Source organism: Myotis myotis, unplaced genomic scaffold (assembly GCF_014108235.1).
Source record: "Myotis myotis isolate mMyoMyo1 unplaced genomic scaffold, mMyoMyo1.p scaffold_m19_p_12, whole genome shotgun sequence".
Lineage (NCBI taxonomy): Eukaryota > Metazoa > Chordata > Mammalia > Chiroptera > Vespertilionidae > Myotis > Myotis myotis.
Genome location: NW_023416316.1, coordinates 2,416,867 through 2,442,978, shown reverse-complemented (window position 1 = coordinate 2,442,978; position 26,112 = coordinate 2,416,867). Strand labels below are relative to the sequence as shown.

At 47.2% G+C, this 26,112-nt stretch overlaps 1 protein-coding gene across 6 annotated transcripts in view; it reads left to right on the top strand.

Moving 5' to 3' along the window:
• The window catches only part of ABL1 (ABL proto-oncogene 1, non-receptor tyrosine kinase), a 98,446-nt gene that overhangs the window by 64,559 nt on the left and 7,775 nt on the right, over positions 1 to 26,112 (top strand). For all 6 annotated transcript variants that reach the window (XR_004971110.1, XM_036329332.1, XM_036329329.1 and 3 more), the window contains exons 2-7: positions 3,316 to 3,489; positions 4,222 to 4,517; positions 13,771 to 14,043; positions 22,872 to 22,956; positions 23,765 to 23,942; positions 25,665 to 25,849. Coding sequence is in view for 5 of the 6 variants with exons in the window: in XM_036329332.1 (XP_036185225.1) it covers positions 3,316 to 3,489; positions 4,222 to 4,517; positions 13,771 to 14,043; positions 22,872 to 22,956; positions 23,765 to 23,942; positions 25,665 to 25,849 (1,191 nt within the window). In the remaining variant the exon portion in view is untranslated. The remainder of the gene's footprint in view (positions 1 to 3,315; positions 3,490 to 4,221; positions 4,518 to 13,770; positions 14,044 to 22,871; positions 22,957 to 23,764; positions 23,943 to 25,664; positions 25,850 to 26,112) is intronic.

Sequence of the window (26,112 nt, the reverse complement as noted above, 5' to 3'; positions counted from 1 at the left end):
TACATAAGTCTCTTTTTCCGCCATTGACCTTTCCCCAGCCACTCCCACCCCCCAGCACATGCCCTCACCCCCTACTGTCTGAGTCCATTGGTTGCTTATTCATGGTTTTGGTCTATTTTTCCATAGTGGAGGGATTTGTCTTGTTTTTTGGTATGCAAAAGTTCTTTTATGTGAAGAATCATCCTTTGTCTAGCAGTTTTATTTAATGTAATGATCGTAGACATTCTTTTGACTTGCTCCCACTTAACTGACTCGGGCTCAACTACCCTTGCCATGGCACAGATACAGGGCTGCCACACCCCATGTCTGCTGTGAGCGCTGCCCCTGCCCCCTGGAGTTGCAGCCACAGCAAAGCCAGTTGTGTTTCTTTCTGAATCTGTTTTGTTGGGGGTTTTTTTAGATATACTTGTTGTTTTAATTACTTGGTTAATATGAAACCAATGAAATCCAAATGTGAAAAGATAATTCTTTCTATGAAAATGAATGCTTTAGACAGACTCAGTAAAGGCAGGTCACTTTTTAAAAATTGCTACTGGGCTAGAGGTGAGGTGAGTAAGGCACCTGTGGATAATTGGAGGGGATGTACTGGATTCCATAGCAAATGGCTTTGAGTTCTCCCTCCACCTGCAGGAAAGTGATCTGGAGATGAGAGTGCATTACAGGTAGGACTTACAGAAGAAGATAACAGCCAGCTCTGAGTGCATAGCCACACCGAAAGGTTAGTCCTTGGCCCTATAGCCAAGACAAGCAAACCAATGCATATTCCAGTAGGGGGAGGAGGTCACATCTACACTAATAAAAGAGAAAGATGCAAACTAACCGTACCTTCACAATGCCCACCAGCCAATCAGGAGTGAACATGCAAATTAACCCAACAAAGATGGCAGGTTAATTTGCATACACAGACGCTGAGCGGCCAGTGCAGGCGTCCGCACTGCCCCAGCTGCTCCGGGTTTCTAGGCAGTGTGGGAAGGTGGAAAGGCAGAAAGGCGGCTCCGGGCCCTAACGAAGGCAGAAAGGCGGCTCCTGGCCGGAGTGAAGGCGGTACCAGCAGCCAGGGGAAGGAAGGCCCATTCTTGCACGAATCTTCGTGCATCAGGCCTCTAGTATTTTAATAAAAAATAATAATTCCCTGCTTTAATGAGCTTTTTTTTGTTATTGTTAATTGATCAATCCCTCATCACGATGGCACTAAACACACTTTGGAGCAGTGGTTCTCAACCTTCTGGCCCTTTAAATACAGTTCCTCATGTTGTGACCCAACCATAAAATTATTTTTGTTGCTACTTCATAACTGTCATGTTGCTACTGTTATGAATCGTAATGTAAATATCTGATATGCAGGATGGTCTTAGGCGACCCCTGTGAAAGGGTCGTTCAACCGCCAAAGGGGTCGCGACCCACAGGTTGAGAACCGCTGCTTTAGAGCCAGTTTAAATACTCAGAGAGCAGGGCCTAACACATCACTACGACTTTTCCACATTTTAGAGGATGGCAGTGTTATTAGACCCTCCTTTAAATTATCTGTGTCCCTGTGATTCATAAGATAAAATTACCAAGCATAGTAATGACATAATTTGGGATGCATTTTAGAAAAACGATTCCTGAAGGTTTACTTCAGTCAGTATACAAAAGCTAGAATTGAAAGATCTTCATTATCTATGTTCTGTTGGGTTATTCCAGAGAGTTATTAAAGAATGCCCATTTTTGAAAGTTCTCCAGTCATGTTTCTGGAAGTTTAGCTTAGTCCCTTAGTCCTGGTTGCCTCCAGTGGGTTTTTTGTTTTGTTTTTAAGTGAACGCTGAAGAATCAGGCCTATTCCTTTTTTTTGTTGTTCTTAATCCTCACTTGGGGATATTTTTCTATTGATTTTTAGAAAGTGTGGAAGGGAGGGGGAGAGGCAGAGAAAGAAACATCAATATGAGAGAGACACATCGATTGGTTGCCTCCTGCACATTCCCTAACTGGGGCCAGGATTGAGCCTGCAACGGAGGTATGTGACCTTGAGCGGAATTGAACCCAGGACCCTGAATTCAAGTCTGCAGGCTGATGCTCTATCCATCGAGCCAAACCATCTAGGGCAGGCCTATTCTCGAGATGGGCGTTATTGCCCAAGAAAAGATATTTGGGTGTCCTCTAATTCCATAAAGAGAGAAAGTTAAAACAGGTTTGTTTTGTTACCATTTGGGTCTGGCTTAAGTATGTGGTAGATCCTTTCATTCTTTCAAATTAGAATCCCCTCCCCCGCCCCTTTTTTAGTTTGATTTCTTATTGTAGTTGCCTGAAATGAGTGCTCATATTTCATTCCATAATATCCTTACAGCTGTTAAGGTCCACTTGGAGTAGATTTGCTGGTTTCAAAGGACCCTTGTGCATGTTTGTCATCATCACAGAGAAATTCTAGAGCGGCTGAGTGTAGTTCAAGAAAAAGAAAGGCAGAAAAAAACTTCAGGAGAAAACAATGAATTATTTGACCCTGTAGTGACTAATAGTAAATTATTAAAAGATGTTTATTGGTTTCCAACCTTTAGAATCTACCTATAGACAAAACAAGGAAGATTTTATTATTACAGAATAGAAGACAGCTAACTCTCACAAGGTAAAAGAAAGAGGAAAGAAGGCCTTTTTGGAGAGTGAGCACAGAGTGAGGAAAGCTGGGAGGAAGGCGAGGATGTTCACATAGGTTATGAAGCAGATAGTTGAGGGATAGGTCTCCAGCTGGCAGAAAAAGAAATGTGCAAGTCTGTTACTGAAAATACAAAGGTAACCAGTAGTGGATAGCACAGGAGAGAGGGGGGAGGGGCGCAGGGTTATACAGCTTATGTGTAGAGAGATGGAAATGATGGCCAAAAAAAGAGCTGTTGCCTCCAGGTGTGAAGGAGAGTGGATGGAAAATACTTGTTTTTCATTATAAACCCTTCTGTAATATTTGGTTTTTAAATGATGTGCATATGTTTTTAAATTTAAGAATGTTTTAAGGCAAGAAACTTCCCCTCCATATTATAACATAAGCAGAGGCAGACTTACGAGGATGGATTATTTCCAGTTCACTTTGAATTGGTGCATTTAAATGGCTTACACTATTTGGGAACACCACCTTGGAGTGCAAATACGTAGTGTTTTTCGCAAGATTTGGGAAAAGAAGAGTCCATTCTTTACACCACCTTTCTTTTCATATGTAAAGTGCACAGGCGTTAAACAAAATAAATTAGGAATGTATAATTTTGGAAATAACAGAATTTTTTGCTCACGAGAATAAAATTATTTTCCCTAGTTATTTTTTAAAATTTCTTCTATTTCCTATTTCTCTTTCAGAAGCCCTCCAAAGGCCAGTAGCATCTGACTTCGAGCCCCAAGGTCTGAGCGAAGCAGCTCGTTGGAACTCTAAGGAAAACCTCCTCGCTGGTCCCAGTGAAAATGACCCCAACCTTTTTGTTGCACTGTATGATTTTGTGGCCAGTGGGGATAACACTCTAAGTATCACTAAAGGTAAAAGGGCTGTGGGCAGAGGTGGTAGTTGCAAGAGCCAGAAATTGGGTGAAGTTGTGGCTTGATTGTTCACCCCTTTGCTGATTAAAAGAGCAGATTTAAAGTTTGGAATACAGAGATCCCCAAAATAGTCACTTCTCATGAGAGGGGTTCCTGTGCAGTCGTCCTTCACAAAACAGAGCTTTCCTTCTTCTATCCTGAAAAAGATACCAGACCCAGAAAAACACTTAAAAAAAGTTTTTATTGATTTCAGAGAGGAAGGGAGAGGGATAGAGAGAGGAAGAAACATCAGTGATGAGAGAGCATCTTGGATCGGCTGCCTCCTGCACATCCCCTGCTGGCGATTGAGCTGAAAGCCTTTTATGTGCCCTGACCTGGAATTGAACCAGTGACCTCAACTGCTGAGTCACACCAACTGGGCAAAACACTTTTTTTTTTAAAGAAAAGGTATTTTTTTCCTAAAAAGCTTCTTGTATTGAGGCACTTGAGTAACAAAACATAATAGATCTCTAAAAACTGAGGCTATACGTTTATCTCGGCTTTCAGTACAAACAGGAAGCTTCATATAAAATGTACTCTTAGACACTTAAAATGCACACATTTATGTGGACTTGTTGAAATGAAGCAGGTACTTAGGAATTAGGAGATTTTTAGTAATCGTACAAGACTAAGTGAGAATGAGCGAATTAGCCTGTGAAGCTGATGTGTCTGATTTGCTGCTTTTCTTCTAAGGTGAGAAGCTCCGGGTTTTGGGCTACAATCACAATGGGGAATGGTGCGAAGCCCAAACCAAAAATGGCCAAGGGTGGGTCCCAAGCAACTACATCACACCCGTCAACAGCCTGGAGAAGCACTCTTGGTATCATGGGCCCGTGTCCCGCAACGCTGCTGAGTACCTGCTGAGCAGTGGGATCAACGGCAGCTTCCTGGTGCGGGAGAGCGAGAGCAGCCCGGGGCAGAGGTCCATCTCGCTGAGATACGAAGGCAGGGTGTACCACTACAGGATCAACACTGCTTCTGATGGCAAGGTAGGGGCCCGGCCAGGGGAGCTGATGGGCAGGTGAGGGGGTTATTCTTTGGCCAGGAGAACCCAGAGGTCCTGATGGCTGGGTTGATAGTTATTGCAACAAAACTCAACCAAGAAGGTGTTTGAAGAAGCTTTCAAGTAAACAGTAGGTATCAATTTATTAGCCTCTTATGAAAGACCCTCTATTGAGGACCAATCACATGATATTATAAGGACTGGTGTGGTTCTCTAATTTTCTTGCTGGACTTTCGTTGTTAGCAGTTTCATAAGATAAGTGGAATATCTGTTGGATTTCGTACATACCTCTTACATTAAGACTCCTCTTTGTAACAAATCTCTTATGATGGTAATTTATCCTCACTGAGGAAAGATTAGATAAAGATGGATATTTTAAAAGTCAAAAGCCACCTTAATAGCACCTCCCCAAAATAAGTCTGGTCCATAGCCTTCTGTCTATGGATAAAGTCATGTTTGTGTTTAGACACAGTTTTTATACAAAAATGGGATCACATCCCGTAGATTTCCAAACCCAGACTAGTTTTGTAAAGAGGTTGATATACTGGATGGTTTTGTCATCTTCGTACAAAGGGTTTAAGAGTCCACAAAGGGAAGGGAGGAGTGAACACTTAGCAGTTCCTACTGTGTGCGGGGGCATTTCATCTCTTAGTCAATCTTCAGGACAGATATTGCTGTAATCTGCATTTTTGCATTATGAATGGATGGTCAGAGGGATGACATTTCTTGCCCAAGATTAATTGATGGAATTAGGCTGCAACTCCACTGTTTGCTCAGTTGTTGAGGGTAGATAGATGAATTGTGGGGGTGGGTCCAGATGGTGTATGTATTCTTTAATTATATGTAATACATGCACATGGTTTGAACAAAATGAATTACAATGAAAAGTAATTTTGTCTCCTAATTTAGTACCCTACCCAGAGGCAAACACTGTAACCAGTTCCTTCCAGAGTTACCTGATGTATGTATGTTTACATTTGAAAAATAAAACAAACCATGCATATCGCACAGTGTTCTGCATCTTGCTTTTCCCACCTGATAATATGTTTTGGAGATTGTTTATGGCAGCACATTTTAGAGCTGCTTCATCCTTATTAATGATTACTAGCATGGATGGACCATCATTTATTTAAGTAGTCCCTGCTGGTGGATGTTTAGGTTGTTTTCAATCTTATCTATATACTAGTGGCCTGGTGCACAGATTCATGCTCATTGAGAGGAAATTAATTAGAAGAAATATTTTAATATCGCTATTTGCCCTTTCTCTATAATAGAAGTGTCAACCAAATTCGTGATGGACAATGACAGATCGAAACACACATGTGCGATTGGTGCCAGCAAGTGCTTTATATGTATCGCACTTGCGTGAGTCAACTTAGCCTTTTATATATATGGAATAAACTTGCTTAATTAGACCTGCTTTCTGATGTAGCTAAACTTTTTCCAGCCCAGTGAAGCACCCCAACTTGTCTTTCAGGTAATTGTCAGCAACACAGCAGTAAGTATCAACACAAAGCAGATTATTATTGTGGATCACGCAGGGAGAACAAAGTGTAGAATATTTAACTGCAGCAGCGTTTGACTATATTCTGCACAGTGAGAAAACCTAAAGTCATTTTCAAGGTCCACCATTTCTTAATTCTTTTCAGTCAGGTCAAATTTCTAAACTTTCTAAATCTCTGTTTTCCAGCTAATGAAAAGAAAATAGGATTCTACCAAGTCTCCTACCTACCTACTCCAGCACTTCTGTGAGGATCAAATGAGATGAGGCACGGGAAAATGCTTCACAGACATTTGGTTAAAGTGTAAAATGTTTGCACCTGGCTATAAAGCAAGTCCTGTTCCTGGGCTGAAGAAACTGCAGGGAGGCTAGTCGTTGCTAGAGAGAGGAAGCCGGGCGCTGCTATGTGACGTCATTACCCGGCTCCCATAGCAACCGTTTTCGGGCTGGGCTGTGGGCCGCATTTTACGCCGTGGGGTCTCTGTGGGGTCTCGGCAGTGTTGGCTGTGATTTACTTGGTGGGCTGTCGCTCCTGGGTGGTGGCAGGGCCTGTGTCCCACTTGGGGGAAGCCGAGTGTTGCTTTGTCCGCGCCAGGTCCGTGGTGCCATTTCTTTGTAAATGGCCAGTTCGCATCACCGCAGCTCCGGCATTGAGCGTCTGCACACTGGTGGTCAGTGCGCATCGGTGCACTGGCAATGCAGACCTGGCACCCACAAAACAACACCTGGCTTCCCCCAAGTGGGACACAGGCACCACCACCACTCAGGAGCGACAACCCACCAAATCGCAGCTGATGCTGCCAAGACCCCATGGCACAAAATGCGGCCCACAGCTCAGCCCAGCCCGAAAACGGTCACTGTGGGAGCTGGGTAATGACATCACGTAGCAGCGCCCGGCTTCCTCTCTTTAGCAATGACTAGCCTCCCTGCAGTTTCTTCAGCCCAGGAACATGACTTGCTTTATAACCAGGTGCAAACATTTTACACTTTAACCAAATGTCTGTGAAGCATTTTCCCGTGCCTCATCTCATTTGATCCTCACAGAAGTGCTGGAGTAGGTAGGTAGGAGACTTGGTAGAATCCTATTTTCTTTTCATTAGCTGGAAAACAGAGATTTAGAAAGTTTAGAAATTTGACCTGACTGAAAAGAATTAAGAAATGGTGGACCTTGAAAATGACTTTAGGTTTTCTCACTGTGCAGAATATAGTCAAACGCTGCTGCAGTTAAATATTCTACACTTTGTTCTCCCTGCGTGATCCACAATAATAATCTGCTTTGTGTTGATACTTACTGCTGTGTTGCTGACAATTACCTGAAAGACAAGTTGGGGTGCTTCACTGGGCTGGAAAAAGTTTAGCTACATCAGAAAGCAGGTCTAATTAAGCAAGTTTATTCCATATATATAAAAGGCTAAGTTGACTCACGCAAGTGCGATACATATAAAGCACTTGCTGGCACCAATCGCACATGTGTGTTTCGATCTGTCATTGTCCATCACGAATTTGGTTGACACTTCTATTATAGAGAAAAGGCAAATGGCGATATTAAAATATTTCTTCTAATCAATTTCCTTTCAATGTGCACGAATCCATGCACTGGGCCACTAGTGCTATTATAAATAGAGACCTGATGCACGAAATTTGAGCATGGGTAGGGTCCTTAGGCCTGGCCAGCGATCAGGGCCCATCTGTAGGGTGACTGGAGGGGCAATTGGGGGGGCCCTCGCTGGCACCCACCTTGGCCGGCCTGGGCCCTGTGGGCTGGGTCAGCTCCTGCATTGAGCATCTGCCCCCTGGTGGTCAGTGCACCTCATAGCAACCTGTCGGTCTACCGTTCAGTCGGTTTGCATATTAGGCTTTTCTTATATAGGATAGGATTCTCTTATAAGGTGGTTTTTAAACCTTTAAAAAAAACTTGGCTTGCTGTAAAATCACTACCAAATACATTTGTAACATACTCATGAAACCCTGCTTACTCCTAATATATGTAATGCACTCTGATATTTTGTATGCTTCTGTTTCTTTTTTTCTTAAATTCTGGTCATAATCTACTAAATTGATTCCATAGACTCCCTAGTGGGTCATGCCTTGCAGTTTGGAAAAACACTGCACGTACTACTTTGTGTACAGTGGAGCATATGCAAGTTGTTGCTAGAACTGGTGGAAGGGAATGTATATATACATTTGTGTGGATATCACCCACTTACCTTCTGTGGAGATTGTACAAATGTGCTTTCTTACCAGCAGGGTATAAGAGAACATGTTTTTCCTCACCCTCCTCAGCAGCACACTATCAGACTTGTAAAAACATCTCTCTGATTGGTAAAGCTGGTATCTTGTTACATTTAATATGCAAGTATCACATTTTGAATGATTCCTATGCCTTTTACTAAACGCATCTTTGCCTACATTTCTGAAATACACCAAATTTACATATATATTTAGGTCTGTTGATCTCTCTTCTTCCATTGGTCTTTCTGTACATGTGCCAATACCAGACTTTTACTTTGTAGTGCTTTATAATGTTTTAATGTCTGGTAGAGCTAGTCCCCTCTTCTTAATCTTTTTAGCATTGTTATGATTATTCTCACATGTTCATTTGTACCATCCATACAAATGCATGTAGTGTATACATATATATGCATATTTAATTTTTCTACCTGTACTTTTCGCATGTGTTAAAGTCCTTTGACCAAAGTCCTGCTGCCAGTTTCTGATGCTTTTCATCCCGGCAGACATCTTTGTGCCAGCACTGTGGTTTGTGTGGCAGACAGCATAGTCGCCGTTGATGTGCGACGAGATCAGTCTCATCAGCTTGTTTTTCGGGACTTGTCCCAGATGTGGAGCTAGGGACCTTCCATTCTGCAGATGTAGGCCCTTGGAAACCTTGCCTTCAGACCACACGGGTGCCTTTTTAATGAGTTAGAACAGCAGAGTGCACCTAAAGGAGGTGATTTCTTGCAGCTGACATGTTGCTTCCCATCTGTGCTGTTTATCCAAGGCAGGCCATGCTGCATGGTCATCAGTTGAGGTTTGTATTGAACAGGGCAGTGGTCTCTTCTCCCTGGGTGTTTAATTAGCACCCTTGCTGGCAGATGCAGGCAGGCATGATCTAGTTTGACAATTCAAAGGGAGAGAGCAAGGCCTACGTGTAGGATGCATGACTTGCAGACTCTGAGAGTCAGCCGATGAAGACAGCCCTCCATCTAGAACAGTGCTTCTCAACCTTCCTGATGCCGCGACCCTTTAATACAGTTCCTCATGTTGTGGTGACCCCCAACCATAAAATTATTTTCGTTGCTACTTCATAACTGTAATTTTGCTACTGTTATGAATCGTCATGTAAATATCTAATATGCAGGATGTATTTTCATTGTTACAAATTGAACATCATTAAAGCATAGTGATTAATCACAAAAACAATATGTCCTTATATATGTGTTTTCCGATGGTCTTAGGCGACCCCTGTGAAAGGGTCGTTCTACCCCCAAAGGGGTCGCGACCCACAGGTTGAGAACCGCTGGTCTAAAAGCTGTTGTGCGCCAGGGGTTCCTTTCACTGCAGGTGCAGCACAGGACACTCATTTGATCAGGCACTACCCACCACTGGGCAGCTCATCAAAGGCCTCGGCCTCTCGCCCTCCCCCCTCCCTGACAAAGACCTCCCTTTAGCTGTTTGCACCTGGAGGCGTCTTGGCTCCCAGGGTCATTGGGCAGCCATCTGCGGAGGCTCCGCTCTGAGGGCTGCACCTGGGGGCTGTGTTGGGTGGGGTCCTGCTCCTGGAATGCGTGGAGCAGCATCAGAACAGGGAGGGAGGTATCGCAGTGTCCGACTGTGGCTAGGCACTGACAACGCTGCTCGCGCAGAGCGTTGCTGCAGTCCTTTCTGGATTTCCAAGAAGAACATGGAAGGTTGGTAGGAGGGACAGGCTGGGGCTGAATAAGTTTAATCTTGATCTTCAGAAAACAACTGAATTTCAAAGATTCTTCTGTAAGACTCCAGAGGGTTTCTTCTGTCTCCACCCTCTTGGCTCCGATTTGCCTCTCCGTGTGCTGAGCTCTCGGCAGCAGTCGCAGCCAGGCAGCCCAGGGCCACCAGCTCAGCCCAGCGCCCAGGGCCGGGGGACTTAGAGCTGGACTCTTGAAAGGCCCCCACCAGACTGAGTCACTGCTGTTTCCTTAGTCTTGACAGCTTCAAAATCTTCAGATCTCCTGGGCCTGGGATGTCATGCTTCCATGCTTCCTCAGAATTTGTGATCCTCTGCCAACGATGTGGAATTAAAGACTGATTTTTATTCACCACCCCCTCCAAATCCTCCTTAGTGCTTCTGGTTGTGTCTTCACGTTAGTTCTGTGAGGTGCCCTGTCAGGTCCCCCAATTTCTTACAGCCCTTGATGGAGTCTTTTCTTTGAAGAGATGCCCAATGACACTTATTTTCTCAGCCTGCTGGAGTGGCAGGTGCAGGGTGACAGGAGTGGAATTTGGGCTCACGCTTTAGCGGAGGTGGCAGGATGGGCCAATATGTAATTTCTAGAATTTTAAGATTTATGCCCCTTGACAGAGGTTTGGCAGGTGCAGGCCTCCTGGTGAGAAGCCTGCTGAACCTGGCTGGCCTTCCCTTTTGGAGGAGCCTGGGAGCGATGCTGAGCACTGCTGAATTATTAACACTGCCCGCGAGAGGCTCTCAGGGGAAGGGCGCTCCTGGCCGAGAGCCTGTGAACAGGACACCTACGGTGGGACTCCAGGGTCAGGCGCCGCAAGGGTACACGAGTCTAAGCTCTGATAAGCCTGGGAGACGGCTGTCAGGAGGAAAGCTGCTCCCGTTGAGTTTCTTTGACAAGCCCTGTCTGTCGGGTTCCTGGTGATCAGGAAGAGGCCTCGCCCTGGCTGAGCGCCCAGAGGTTTATGTAACCGGCTGCAGAGCATAGTGCCGTGCCGTTCATAATGCTAATTTCCCTTCCTTCTCTGAACATGCCGTGAATTCCTGATGGAGATTACTCAGGTCACTAGCAAAAGCTGCTGAAAAACTAGAACTAGTCAGAGGGAAGCCATCAGACTCCTTGACTGTTAGAAGATGGCTGTGCAGTGCATTTAAGGAAGAATAATTTTAATACTTGATAAGTGTCGGTATATAAATTTTATGTTGAAAGATGAACTGAGTCACAGGGTCTGTAAATTTAATTATTGAAAAGGGTGAAGTTTGTCCAGTCATTGAAAGCTCCCATAACTCTGAAATGTCTAACCGAGGAGCCTGTGAGGGAATCAAATGACACCAAGAACAAATTATACATGAACTAGGGCTTCGGGAGCCATTAGCATTCTGGCAATTGAGGGAGCGTGATCTTCGGGTTGGGGAGCACTCCTTTCGAGCTGAGGCGGAGAGAGAGGTAATGAGCCGGGCCCCAGGTGACCTGCCTGTGCTGTGCCAGTGATGTCCAAGATGGGGGTGCTCTGAGTCCAGGGAGTGCCTTCTCGAACGGCGCGCTCTCTTCTCGCCATTGCTTGGTAGGGAGGGCACTGTACGCTGAGCTAAGCCGAGAGAGGAGGGCGTGGAGCCTCGCAACCTGAAGTAAAGTATTTGCACGCCTGGCAGACTTTTCCAGAGAGGGGTGGGGCTTTAAGAGCTGTCCCCACGTCCCATTGGGTCTGTGCCCTGCACTTGGGTCGGGACTAACACTGATGGTGCTGTGCAGGCTGAGGGGAGGCTCGGCAGGCGGACTGCGCTCCCCCAGCCCCGGCAGCACTGATCTGTTCAGGCGTCTGAGCGTGTCGCACGGCATGTCCCTAGAGCAGGTCACTTCGAGGTGCTCTCAGGCATAACAGTGGGGCTTCTGGTGGCCGCCTCCTTACCCTCCAAGGTCCTGCCATTCGAGGCACCATCTCGCAGAGGGACAAGCTCCCCAGACCTGTGGAGTCTTTCTGGACAATTCCTGAGTTGCTCAGAATTTTATCTTCGTGGGGTTGCTACCCAAAGATTGTAAATTATAAACCTGTAAGCTAAAGTTTGCCATTGGCTTGCCTGAGTTTTAACACTTCGTTTACGTTACCTCTCTAAGCAGCAAAAAGAGAAAATCTCCTTGTTGATGAATCTTATTTAATATCCTGTTGAGGGTGACGGAAGGGATCAGCTTGTGTGTTTGTCATTTCCTTCCTTTAAAGCACTTTCTCTGGTATCACAGCATCCGAAAGGAGTGGAGCGACCGTACCCAGCAGCCAAGGCCTTGGCCTTGCCCTGTGTGCTAAGCCTTTCCTTCCCTTTCCTTCCTCTAAGTAACCAGATGTTACAGCCACAGCCGACTGGTCCTGCTCCTCTTTCTCTCTCCTGCCCCAGGCATCATCTCTGTTCCAAGGCTTCAGTCCTCCCTCCCACACCTTTGCAATTTGAGCAAGTCTTACGAACACCTAGTCGTGATTTTGAGTATTCTCTCTGCCTTCTTCAGGATGGTGGGCTGGCCTCGGTGAGCCAGTAGATTCAGTTATGTGCCTGGAGTCCACATGTTCTGTGGGGATTTTAATGTGGAATTGATTCCCTCACCACATCACTGAAGCAGAGAGAAGAAAAAAGATAGCTGTCGCCATCCACATGGGCCTCTGCCTCCTTCCTTTGCCTCCCCCATCTCTTGTGTCTAGATGAGAACTCCTGGTGGCGGGTTCCCTGCACAGCTGCTCACCGCTGCACATCTCAGAGAGGGACTCGCGTGCACTGGTGTCTGAAAGCCGCCTGACTTCCTGTGTGGAAAAGCCTGTGCGGCCCTCCACGGCCTGGCTCTCCTGAGGAGCGCTGACCAGCACCCCACGGGGCCCGGGGCTGGGCCTCGCGGGGCTGGGCCTCTGATGCTTCTTACTCGGCCCAAATCCAGGAAGTAGGAATGAGAGGACATTTATGCTTTGTTCAGTAATTTTCATCTCTGATCACTGTTTAGTTCTAGATAATTATATAATTATAGGTAATAATGATAGGTTTTAATAAGCATAATTATCCTATATAATAAGGCTAATATGCAAATTGTCCCCTCAACCGGGAGTTCGGCAGTTCAACCAGGGGGTGGAGCCAGCCGGCCAACCTCCTCCATTCCCTCCCCTGGCCAGATGGGTCCCCATCAGGGCAGGCTGGCCAGACCCCACCCATGCATGAATTCGTGCACCGAACCTCTAGTTTTTAAATATTTTCTAATCAGCAATACTTTTAAAGTTCTATCCTTCACTACTATAATCAACAACTATTATCAAGTACCTATTAGGTGCTCATTCTTGTTCTCAACATTGGGGCTACAGGGTAAAAATGGATATTTCAGGGCTTTGCTCTCATGTAGCTGACATTCTAGTAAGTGGAGACAGACCATCAACAAGCCGATAAAACAGAATTATCAGTCAGTGGTGAGTGTGGCGCAGAGGAGTAAGACGGGATATGGTAGTGCTGGGTGGTGACTTTAGGTCCGGTGCTCAGGGAAGAATGTTTGGACGTTTACACTGGGCTCAGGATGGCAAGAGAACAGGCGTGTGCTAGTGAAGGTTCGGCAGGTGGGGGTTTCACTCAGGAAGCGGATGCAGCGGCCCGGGGGCATCTTATTGCATCATTCTGCGTTAGCCGGAGTTGTCATGCACGTGATAGCCTGGGTGGCTCTTGGTCCTCTGTGGGGAGCCCGTTATCTGCGGGCTTGCTGTGCATACATTAAGGCTCACAAAGCCGGTTTGCTGGAGCGGAGTTTGTATTTACTCTGTGGGCTCTTTTCCTCAGCTCTACGTGTCCTCAGAGAGCCGCTTCAACACCTTGGCCGAGTTGGTTCATCATCACTCCACTGTGGCAGACGGGCTCATCACCACTCTCCACTACCCAGCCCCCAAGCGCAACAAGCCCACCGTGTACGGCGTGTCCCCCAACTACGACAAGTGGGAAATGGAGCGCACGGACATCACCATGAAGCACAAGCTGGGAGGAGGCCAGTACGGGGAGGTGTACGAAGGCGTGTGGAAGAAATACAGCCTCACGGTGGCCGTGAAGACCTTGAAGGTAGGCCGGGGCCGCGGGCTGGGAGGCCGAGAGCCTCCTCTGCTGCGGGGCTCAGAGAGACGGCGCGTTGTCAGCAGGTGTGCGGAGGCGCCCTTTCCAGGGGGCTGCCGGCTGCACACAGGGCCGAGGGGTCCGTGGGTGCCGAGGAGTTGACGCGTGAGTCTGTTATCTGTTTCTTTGCACTTTGAGTCACGCTCATAATCTCAGTGTGTTTCCACATATGGTGAGGGCTGAGAAGGGCTGTGGTTTTTGGTGTAAAAAGATGAGTCATTTGGAGAAGTTTTTTTCATTCGATGGCCAGAGTCTTTTTTTTTTTTTTTTTTTAATTAAATCTTTATTGTTCAGATTATTACATTTGTTCCTCTTTTTTCCCCCCCATAGCTCCCCTCCTCCCAGTTCCCGCCCCACCCTCCGCCCTCACTCCCCACCCACTGTCCTCATCCATAGGTGCACGATTTTTGTCCAGTCTCTTCCCGCATCTCCCACACCCCTTTCCCCCCCAAGAATGGTCAGTCCATTCCCTTTCTATGTCCCTGATTCTATTATAATCACCAGTTCATTCTGTTCATCAGATTATTTATTCACTTGATTCTTAGATTCACTTGTTGATAGATGCATGTTTGTTGTTCATAATTTGTATCTTTACCTTTTTCTTCCTCTTCCTCTTCTTAAAGGATACCTTTCAGCATTTCATATAATCCTGGTTTGGTGGTGATGAACTCCTTTAGCTTTTCCTTATCTGTGAAGCTCTTTATCTGACCTTCAATTCTGAATGATAGCTTTGCTGGATAAAGTAATCTTGGTTGTAGGTTCTTGGTATTCATCACTTTGAATATTTCTTGCCACTCCCTTCTGGCCTGCAAAGTTTCTGTTGAGAAATCAGCTGACAGTCGTATGGGTATTCCCTTGTAGGTAACTGAGTTTCTTTCTCTTGCTGTTTTTAAGATTCTCTCTTTATCTTTTGCTCTTGGCATTTTAATTATGATGTGTCTTGGTGTGGTCCTCTTTGGATTCCTTTTGTTTGGGGTTCTCCGCGCTTCTTGGACCTGTAAGTCCATTTCTTTCACCAGGTGGGGGAAGTTTTCTGTCATTATTTCTTCAAATAGGTTTTCAATATCTTGCTCTCTCTCATCTTCTGGCACCCCTATAATTCTGATGTTGGTACGCTTGAAGCTGTCCCAGAGGCTCCTTACACTATCCTCGCATTTTTGGATTCTTTTTTCATTTTGCTTTTCCGGTTGGGTGTTTTTTGCTTCCTCGCATTTCAAATCATTGACTTGATTCTTGCGCTCCTCTGGTCTGCTGTCGGGAGTCTGTATAATATTCGTTATTTCAGTCCGTGTATGCTTAATTTCTAGTTGGTTCCCCAATATAAGATCGAGGGTCTCATTAGTTTTCTTGTAGATCTCATTAAGTTTATCGGCGGCTTCTAAACAGTTCTTGAGAGACCTTAAAAGTGTGGTTCTGAACTCTATATCTTCCATTGACAATTTTGTCCTGTTTCTTTGTCTCCGCATTTTGTTATGCTAACTTGGTGCACCCCCTAGTGGTCTCTGTGCGCAGTCTTGTCGGCCAGAGTCTTTTAAAGCCGTGGGTTTCCGTTCTGTTTGTGTGGCATTTGAATCACTTCCTATTGAGAGTTAAGGGAAGGAAGGAAGGAAATAAAAACCTAGTTTTGAAAGGAGATTTAACCAAAATGCATTTGACATTTCTGTGGGTTCTTGTTGACAGCTTTGAAAAGCAAGTGCTATTTGTTTCTAAGCAGGTTCCAGTTCTCTTTATTGTGTGTCCGGACTTACGGAATTAAGGACACATTAAGGCAGCGGTTCTCAACCTGTGGGTCGCGACCCCTTTGGCGGTCGAACGACCCTTTCACAGGGGTCGCCTAAGACCATCCTGCAGATCAGATATTTACATGACGATTCATAACAGTAGCAACATGCCAGTTACGAAGTAGCAACGAAAATAATTTTATGGTTGGGTCGCAACATGAGGAACTGTATTTAAAGGGCCAGAAGGTTGAGAACCACTGTGTTAAGGCTTCTTACTAATGCGGATCACCTGCCCCGCCCCCTTCTTTCTTGTTATCTGTGACTTCATCCTTTCTGCTAATATGTAATGTGTGGCGTTTCCAGGCGGCTTGTTTTCCTTTTGGAAATCTTTAGGATGCCCAGGGAAGGAAGTTTTAACTTGCAGCCTTCTTCCCTGTGTGTTCCGCGCTTTACCTATGGCGAGAGTGTCCCCTAGTGTTGACCTGCATGATTTTCACTTGTTTTAAGTGAACTCCGACTATGTGGGCAGACGTGTGCACAGAAACTGAGTGAGTCAGCCCCTTTTTGCAGCTAAAGGAAAGGAAAAGAACTGAAACATCCACTGCTGAGAAAATGGACCCACTATGTGTATGCTTCTCAAACGGCCGTCAGGCGCATGCAGCGAGACCGTGCCGCCAAAGCACTCGCCTTTTAGGGACTCCGGCACTCTCCTGATATCCTCACTCAGAGGCACAGGAAGGTGGAAATGACGATTTCTGATTAATAAAAAGCGATGCTTTAGAGAAAAGGTCACATTCTTTAGGCCTAGCAACCAAAAGAGCTTCCTGACACTATTCAATGTGACCCCTGAGATCTGTCCTGGGGCCAAGACTGACATTTGGGTGTGGGGTGGTGGTGGTGTGGTTTAGGGTCACCTTGTGGACTCCTGTGTATTTTCCAGATGGGATTTTTAAAATTTAATAAGCATTTATGAGTTCCTTACTTTTGTTTGCCAGACCCTGTGCTTAAAACTGGGGTTGTGAAATGAATTAGACAGAGGTCTTCACTTCAGGCTAGTCTAGGTAGTTAGGATGGTCTAGTTAGTAGTAGGCAATCTAGTTAGTAGGAGAAATGAGCAAGTATATCAGTAATCGTAGTGAGTGTGACAAGGACCACGTAAGGTATGAGCGTGGCACTGTGTCACTTCACAGGAGTGAGCTCTGCTTGGCGGGGAGGAAGCATGGAGGGAATCGGGAGCTGGGGCCATAGTGGAGGTGCAAGCCCTGGCCAAGGGAGCAAAGGTCAGGAGAGACAGGTGGAGGGCAGAGAGGGCACAGCCAGGGGGCTTGAACCCAGCTGAGGAGCTGGGCTACTATCCTGGAGGCAGTGGGGCCCCTTGAAGGGCTTGATGCACAGGAGTAGGACGATAGGATTTGTGTTTCACAGAGATGGCAACATTGGTGAGCCCTAGAAAGAACTAAACAGCCATTGCCCTGCCGCTTACAGACCAGGGAGCACAGAAAGGGGTGTGTGCTTGTGCTGCAGCGCCTCCATTTAGCACTCAGTTGCGGACTTGGGCCAGGGACACTGGGCCTTGACCTGTTAAAAGCCAGGGTGTCACCCACACATTTGCCAGGATTTGCAGAATGAAACAAGGAAGACTAAAAGTACAAAATACACTGGATTTCAGTCCAGGCAAGGCTTGCGTGAAAACTTTAAAAAGAGGTAGAGCGCGTGCAACTTGAGATGTGAGGGAGGCCCAGCTGGTACTGTGCTGGTGTTTTCTGGGCAACGGAAGAAGGGGGTTTCAGAGTAGGGACTTCTGTAACTCGGTGGTGCTGGTAGTTTCTTATGCCAGTGAATCAGAATGATCTGGAATGTACTTCTCTAATGACTTATTTTTAAACTTTATTATATGCTTTTAATGATTTTCCCCAAGAGCCTTATTAACTTATGGTCCCAAGGTACAGGATCCAGTTGCATGGAGTTCTGTGAGCAGTCACCCCAAGTGGTAGCCATTTAGGGAAAGGAAAATGCATCATTATCTTGAGGGATGTTAACCCAAAACATGGTACTAAGTGACTAAATAAATGGTCCCTCCCTCCCCCTCACACTGCATAAAACATCTCTATGTCCCCCACTTACCAGATAAGATTAGTGTCGATACTTCGGGCATTTATCTCCACTGCAGAAGTTGAGGACTTGGAGTGGACTCTAAGTGGCAGTGATGGCTGACATTTACTGAGCTCTTACCACGTGCCTGGAAGAGTTCCAAGTGCCTTGCATATATCGTCTCAGTTAAACCTTACAACAACTTTAAGAAAAGGGTAGTACTATTTCCACCATTTAAAGATTGAAAAAACTGAAGCAGAGGGAGTTTAAGTAACTGGGCTGGATTACACAGTCAGGAGGGGCAGAGCCGGGCTTGAAACCCAGACATCCTGCTTCCAAGCCCAGTGATTACGATGTTGGCACTCAGGCTCTTATTCTCCATATACCACAAATACATACATAAGCCACGGTTATGCATCTTAAAAATCACTGTTCCCTCTCCCCATTCACTTCCCTCATAGACGGTAGCCGTGATCTGCCTTTCTCTTCAAGACTCCTTGGAAAACCTTGCCGCTCTCAACCAGGTGGTCCTCCAAACCAGATGGCCCTCCGCTCAGTGCCTCTTCGTGCCAGACCCCAGTGGGCCCCTAAGTCAGTCTCTTCCCTCATCCCTGTCCTGCCAGGGATGTATTGTTGTATTGTTGGCCCCTCAAAGGGCACAACCCGCAGGGGGAGCAAGGCCCTACATTTAGCCATGACTCCTCACTGAACCACCAGGCAGCCTTGGCCCCTATACCTTCAGGCATAAGGAAGACCAGAAGAAAGCAGGAGAAAAAAAGGAGGTACTAGGTTGACCCCTGTGGGTGGGAAACTGGAAATACAGAGAAGGCTTACTGATGGGGACTACTAGTTTGAATTTTGACAATATTCAGTAGGTCATAGGCTTGACTTTACCCTTGTTAATGGCAGGATGTGCCTAAGAGAACCAATTGTCAGGTACAAAAAGCCCCAAGTTTCACAGGAGTTGTGTTCCAAGTTAGTTTTTAAGTTTTTTCCTGTGAAACAGTTGTGTAAGTTATAGAATTTGGAAAAGACTGCTGTTAGTCTAGTTCGGATGTTATGATTGAATCATAAGCTAACTAATTTACCATTAAAATAGTGGAACATAATGTTGTTATATGTTGACTTAAAATTGTACCCAGTTCTTGACCTATTTTTCAAACAGGTAAGATATGCACAGCCTCCTCCTTGATTTTTGTGTCTTTCCAGAAATAGTCCGCGTGTGCGTGGTTTTCAGCCATGTGGCGGCAGGCTGTAGACGCTGCCCCGCACCGTCTGTGTCGACTGCTCGTAACTTGACGGTTGTTCCTGGTCACGCACGTCAGGTTGTCGCCTTGTGTGGCTGTGTTTCAGGACGCACCGTACCGATCTCGGCGGGCATTTGTGTTCTTTCCAGGACTTGACTGTTACAAGCAGTGCCACGGATGCTTCCTGTTTGCACGTGCGGCTGAGCGGCCTGCTGGCTCAGCTCGAGGAGAACCACTGGATCGAGGGCCACGTGCATTTACGGCGGCGACCTACTCCCAGGGCTCCCAGGGACGGCCCTTTTGCACGCTGCCGGCGGTGTTGAGGATGCGCGGGCCTCCTGTCCCCTCTCCAGCTCAGTGTGTTGGGTTGTATGTGTGTCATTTCCCCCCAGGAAGTCGGTTCTATTGGAGCTCCAGGAACGAGCGGGAGGAAGGGCTCCCCGGCAGCACTAACACGGGGCAGTCCTCGCAGTGGCTCTCTGGCTTCTCCAGGGGCCGTGCACCCGGAGAGGCCGCGCAGCGGCGCCCACCGTTGCCGTGCGCACTGGGCCTGGGCGGCGTCTCTCCTGGCTGCGAGCTAGCCTGGATGCGGCGGCAGCCTGTGGGGACCAGCGCCCTGGGCTTCCTCTGTGAGGTGCTTTCCTGTGGGTGTTCGCTTGGGCTTCAAGTCCCCTATCTGCTTTGTGCCCCACCTTCCTCGTAGAGCCGTCTGCCCCAGCCTGCCAGCGTTTTAAACGTGTTGACCCCAGTCCACCTGATGGGTGAAGGATGGTCCTCCCTGTGGTTGTCACCCTGCTCACCTAACGCGCCAGAAATATGTGGAAACGGATCTCTCAGACAGAAGCCCTGGGCCAGGGCCGGGGTCCTCACTCAGGCAGGCAGTGAGAGCCCTAAAAGCTATGCAGCAGCAGGACGTGGAGCCATTTTTAAAACTTATTTTTAATGACGTAGAATACGCACTCATGGAGGTGAGCCAGTGAGCACACAGATGAAGCCGGTTAGAACGTACCTGAGAGAGGTTGAGTCTGGGAGAATGTACCTGTGAGAAAGACAAAAACAGTGTTAAAGAGCCAGCCTGTCTTAGATACAAGCAGTGTGTTCAGTCTCCTTCTCAGGAGTGGAGACCAGCTGTCTTCATAGTAATGAGCGTTCCGCTGGCGGAGTGCTGACCGCGGCCTGGGCACTGCACGGGCACTGCACGAGGGGACGCTGCTGTTCTCTCCTCCTGTAGACGCGAACACGGCAGCGCGTGCTGGCCTCCGTGGGATCTGTCTGTAAGTCACTTGTCATGGGTCCACAGAGGCAGAGCCTGGTCGGCAGAACTCGCCAGCGTCTCTTAACCAAAAGTTCACGCACACCTGGGCCGGGCCAGCAGTCCTTGTGAAGAGAGGCCGGTGACCCTCCTCCCTAACAGATGAGCCTGAAGTTCACCCTAATTAATCTGAGCACGTTTTATTTTACTGTATAAATGGAAGCATTCTCTTCAGAAACGTGGCGGGAAGTTTTTAATGGAATTGAAGGAATGTAAATGTAGCAGGATAGCATCAGGGACAGGTCACCTTACCATAGCGACATGCAGTGTGCGTTAGCAGTTTCCATGGAGTTGAAGCAGGTGAACCAGCAGAGGGAGACAAGTTCACACTGACTGTCCTGAAAGGAAAACACAGCCCGGGATTGATGTCTACTGTCCACACAGGTGCAAGCATGTGTTTGAGTGAATGGAGAGAGAAAGGCTGGCAGAGAGGAGGGAACAATACAACCTTTGAAAGTTGTGTTGTTCTTTTGTTCATGCCCAAGTCTCAGGATCTAGAACATGGTTCTTTTGGAGACGAGCCAGTAGCTATAAGAGCAAGTGATGTCTCTGAAATTATTTTCCCTGTGCGTGGCATTTTAAAATAAAAAAACTCTGCGTGTCTATAAAACTTCATGGGAGAGCTACTTTTTGAACATATTGTTGGCCAAGCAAGATTCTTAAAGACCCTGGTCCTACATGAGCAGCATTGAGTCTCCGGTTCTGGCAGGCGTTCGCTCTTTGGCATGAGCCTGTCAGCGGGTAAATCAGAGCACTTCACGCCCAGAACAGCATGGTCGGCTGAGCATGTTAAGGAGTAGAGAGGACTCGGAAGAATTAAACAGCTAATGGGGTGGCAGCAGGGATGAGTCCCTTTCCCCAGATAGCTTGACACAGAGACTACCAACCATGTTTAATTGACATTTAGAGCAGCTCGCCATTTTTAAAGAGCAATAAGTTGTTTCGGAGTTTCAGTCTCACAGCCCTAATTAAGCACAGTGATAATGGGCTGGCACATAACTCATCGGCCACGCTTCACTTGTGAACACAGTAGACCCAAAGCAAGGGAGCGCTGAGAGGCCGGCTGTCCTCTGGAAGTCTGCCCTCAGGAATGTGCAGCCAGGTGAGGACGGCATCAGATCTTGGTCTCCCGAAGGGGCAGGAGGAATCTAGTTTTCAAGAAGTCACCCCCATCTCCCACGCACGCGTTCTCTTCAGTAAAACTCCCACTCCCTGTTGAAACTGGGAGGGCGGCGTCATTGCCTTTATAGCCAGGTTCTCACAGCAGACAGACCATGTCCTTTACCGCCACCTGCTTCCTGTGTTGTAGACAGTGGGTTCTTTAAGTGAAAAAGAGGTTTACCCAACAGAAGCCACAACAAGGCTCTGGTACAATAGGGTCTACCACAGGGCCAGGCACCGCAGCGCTCCGCACTGCAGCTCAGAACAGCGATTTCAACCCTTTCCATCTCACACATAACCAGATTACTAAATTCAGCACACCAAAAAGCATGTTTTTCTGCCAATCTGACCAAAAAAAGGTATAATTTTGATTCATTCACACCAGACAGCTATTTTTGTATTGGTTGTTGTCATTTTTTTATTTGACAATCTAAGGGAATAGAGGTCTGTGCCCTTGACTAAATAGTCAGGTATTGCGTGTTTTAAGAATTCTTGCAGCACACCGGTTGAAAATCGCCAGCCTAGACTCAGAATATGTGAGGAAATGCAGAAGTGTCTTACGTTTGCTCTGGGCATTTGCTGATGTCTTTGTCTCCCCTCGGCATTCGGATGCTGCGAGCTTGCTGCCCTGAGGATGGTTTTGGAATCTGAGTAATGGACCTGGCAGAGCGGTGGCTGCTTCATTAAGAGCCCAGGACACCGCATTCTTTCACAGCGTCACGGGCTCTGTTTCTGCCGTATTTTGAAACATCGTTCTTCTTTGGTAACCCAGTACCTTTTGTATCACCAGGGTCTCTGCTCTTAAATCAAAGACACATTTCAGATTCTTTTTATTTTTTTTACATTATGCATTTTAGGACCCCTTGAAAACTCGCTGTTCCTTAGGGAACTAGTACCACGTTTGTGACATTTGCCTGTACACATCTCCCTTACCCCCACAAACTCCACAAGGTGATGGAGACAAATATGGTCTCTGCCACCAGAAGCAAGTCACCAATATACAGGCCAGCCCAGATGTGTTGCCCTGGGGGAAATCCAGAAGTTCAGCACCAAGGCGGGAACTTCTTGGTGCTGTTGAGGTGATCAGCAGCAGCGGTGGAACCTGTCCAGAGCAGTGTGGGGTTGAAACTGACGGGCCAGGGGATTGTTCATCGAAGTTCCAGCTCGTACTGACCATTCACGCCGCACTTTCCCACTCAGACACGTTCCTTGCTGAGATAATTTCACCACTTTTTTTTCCTGCAGGAGGACACCATGGAGGTGGAAGAGTTCTTGAAAGAAGCTGCAGTAATGAAAGAGATCAAGCACCCTAATCTGGTACAGTTACTTGGTGAGTGCGTGCAATAAACCCTCCGGGTGGTGCAGGTGCCGTTAGGGCAGAGGTGAGTGGCTGGCGAGAGTTTGGTTTGGACATCTGCTCCCTGCCAGCATTCAGCTATTGGTAAATGAGGCCTTTGTGGGATTGTGTGTGTCGGGGGGTTTGTGAAAGAGAGAATGTTATTGCTTTAAATTGATACCTAAAAGCATTCAAATCTCAAATTGGCTTCTGAAACTTAAGAATTTTTTTTGAAGTATGTTTGTATTGATTTCAGAGAGGAGTGGAGAAGGAGAGAGAGATAGAATCATCAATAATAAGAATCATTGCTCAGCTGCCTCCTGCACGCCCCCTATTGGGGATCTAGCCTGAAACCTGGGCATGTGCCCTGTCCGGAATCAAACCGTGACCTCCTGGTTCATAGGTTGATGCTCTACCACTGAGCCACACTGGTCTGGCAAAACTTAAGAATTTTTAACGTTTCTTCACTGAAGTGATTCTGTAAGTAGACATAGCCATCAGACATAACCATTGAGGGTAAACTAACAACGATTTAGGCTGTTGGATGTGGGCCTGGCTTTGCTTCTGAGCTCACTGATAGCCTCTTCCTGTGAGTTCATTGGCTTGAGAGGGAGACAAGAGCATGAGCACGCCCCCCCCACAGCAGCACAGCCTCAAGTCACAAGTGCTTGGAGCCGTGTTAGAAGCTGCAGCAGAGTCAGCATCCGTTTCAGAAGCGTTTTCCTTCAGTGCCAGTCTTTTCTGACACTCGTTCAGCTGGGAGTAGAGCAGCATCCTGAAGCCCTCAATGTCTTGTTGCCAGGGGTCTGCACCCGGGAACCCCCGTTCTATATAATCACTGAGTTCATGACCTATGGGAACCTGTTGGATTACCTGAGAGAGTGTAACCGCCAGGAGGTGACTGCTGTGGTGCTGCTGTACATGGCCACTCAGATCTCTTCAGCCATGGAGTACCTGGAGAAGAAAAACTTCATCCACAGGTAGGAGCCTGGCCAGGCAGCCTCCCCACAGAGCCAGGGAGTGAGCGGGGGTCAGGCATCCTTCTAGAAAAGCCCAGCCTCTTCTGGTTGGCAACACAGTAGACCTTGAAACAAAGGCAAACACTGAGTCCTGACACTGCCGGCTTCGGGTGTGCGGAAGGCCAGGCCTAAGAAACACCTCACTTTGGAACCATTTTGAGCTAACTAGAAGATTAAATGATTCATAAAAGGCGTCCTTCCGAGCAATCGCAGCTCCCTCTGAAGTGGGTGCTCGCTGTTCCTCAGGCCGGGCGTGCGTCCTAATGGCCTCTTCCTGAGGCGGTGGCATTGCTTGTACACACATTGGCGGTAATAGCCAGTGTGTGGCTTTTGTTTCTGCGTGGGGTTGGTTTTCCCCCTCCCTGCTCTATTATCATTTCATTCTCCGCTTAAGTTGCTGTCATCTGGGTCAGCAGTGTTTCCACAATTGTCAGAATTGTGCGTCTGTGGTTCTAAATGAAGCGCCTTTGCTGTTTTAAAGCCTGGAGTGTTTTGACCTTCAAGTGTGCCACAATTATCTTGGTCTTCGCATTCTTTGGTGGTGGAAATGGCTTCCTAGCAAAGTGACAGCCAGTGCGGGACAGAGCTGATGGGCTTTGCTGGAGTCTTTTATGCAGGATGCTCTCCATGCCACCGTGGCGACCTTTCCTACCCAATTAACGAGTACGAAACCTGCACAGGAGATTTCACAGTGAGGGACAAGAGGAGCATGTGTGAAGTGCTGCGCTTCCTTGTACGACGGATTTTCTATGCTCCACGAGACCCTGATTCAGATGCGCTTGTCACTCAAGAATGTGAACCCTCTGAGGCTGCAAATTGAGATTTCCTGACTTCTGGTTTGCCTTGACAGCAAGGTCCATTCCCTCTTCATTCAGGCAAACTTAAAGTCCTTTCCCAAAATCCTGCTAGGCACAATTCTTCTGTATTTAATTTCCCTCTGATGCTGCTGACGACGCTGTCCTGTGCAGCCATGGCTGTAGCTGCTGCCTCGTCTCATTGCTCCATTCCTGTTTGCCTGTGATTTTATGGCTAATGTCCTTGAACCAAAGATCAGACTCCTACCTCCCTGGTAGAATCAGGAGGCACGAGGAAGCCGATTGAACAGGAGAGAAGTTTCAGGAAGCATTGGATAAGCATCAGGAAGAAAGAGGAAAGTAGAAAACACAGTCTGGGTGAAGGATGCTGCGGGCTTTATTTGATTCTGTCCTCCAAGCCTGGAGAGCACAAGCGGTGACTCACTCGGCTATCCGTTTCTCCCGGCTGAGGACCGGCCTTTGTTTTTGTTCCTGGCATAGAGCAGTGACAGCCAGACAGACACTTTAGGTGACACTGACCATTCTCTAGGCACCAGTGGAAGCACTTTACATAGTAATGAATTATCACTCACAACAACCCTAAGAAGTAGGCGCTGTGATTATCCTTTTCATTTATGAAGGAGGTAACTTGAGTCCCAGCGTAATTACCTTGCTCCAGGCCACAGGGCCAGGGGCCCGCTCCAGTGCCCCCTGCTGCCTCTCACCATGTTGGGATCCCAGGTGGTTCTGAGGGCCAGGCACTGCTCCCTGGCGGAAGGTAATGTAAGTTTCCTGGGGACCAGACTCCCTTTTTCCATTGTCGGTGGTGTATTTGTGAGGCTGGAAGGCAAGCCAGCACCTCTCATGGATGAACTCTTCTCTTTCCCAGAGACCTTGCTGCCCGGAACTGCCTGGTAGGGGAAAACCACTTGGTGAAGGTGGCTGATTTCGGCCTGAGCAGGTTAATGACAGGGGACACCTACACAGCCCACGCCGGGGCCAAATTCCCGATCAAGTGGACCGCGCCTGAAAGCTTGGCCTACAACAAGTTCTCCATCAAGTCCGACGTCTGGGGTAAGGGCCTCCGCTCCCTCCTCGCCCGCCCAGGGTGTGGCTTCTTTCCTGTTCTGTTCGTTTTGTTTTTCTCTTGCTGTTTGATTGTCTCTTTCTTGCTCTTTTACCTTTCCCTCCCCCATTATTTAATTCTCTTTTTTGCTTGTTTCTTTTTTATTTAAAAGTCATTTTTTCCTGTTCTCTCTCCAAAATGAAGTTAGAATGAGCTTTTTCTTCCAAAATAATTTAGGTTAACTTACCCTTTATCTTCATTCTAAGTCCGC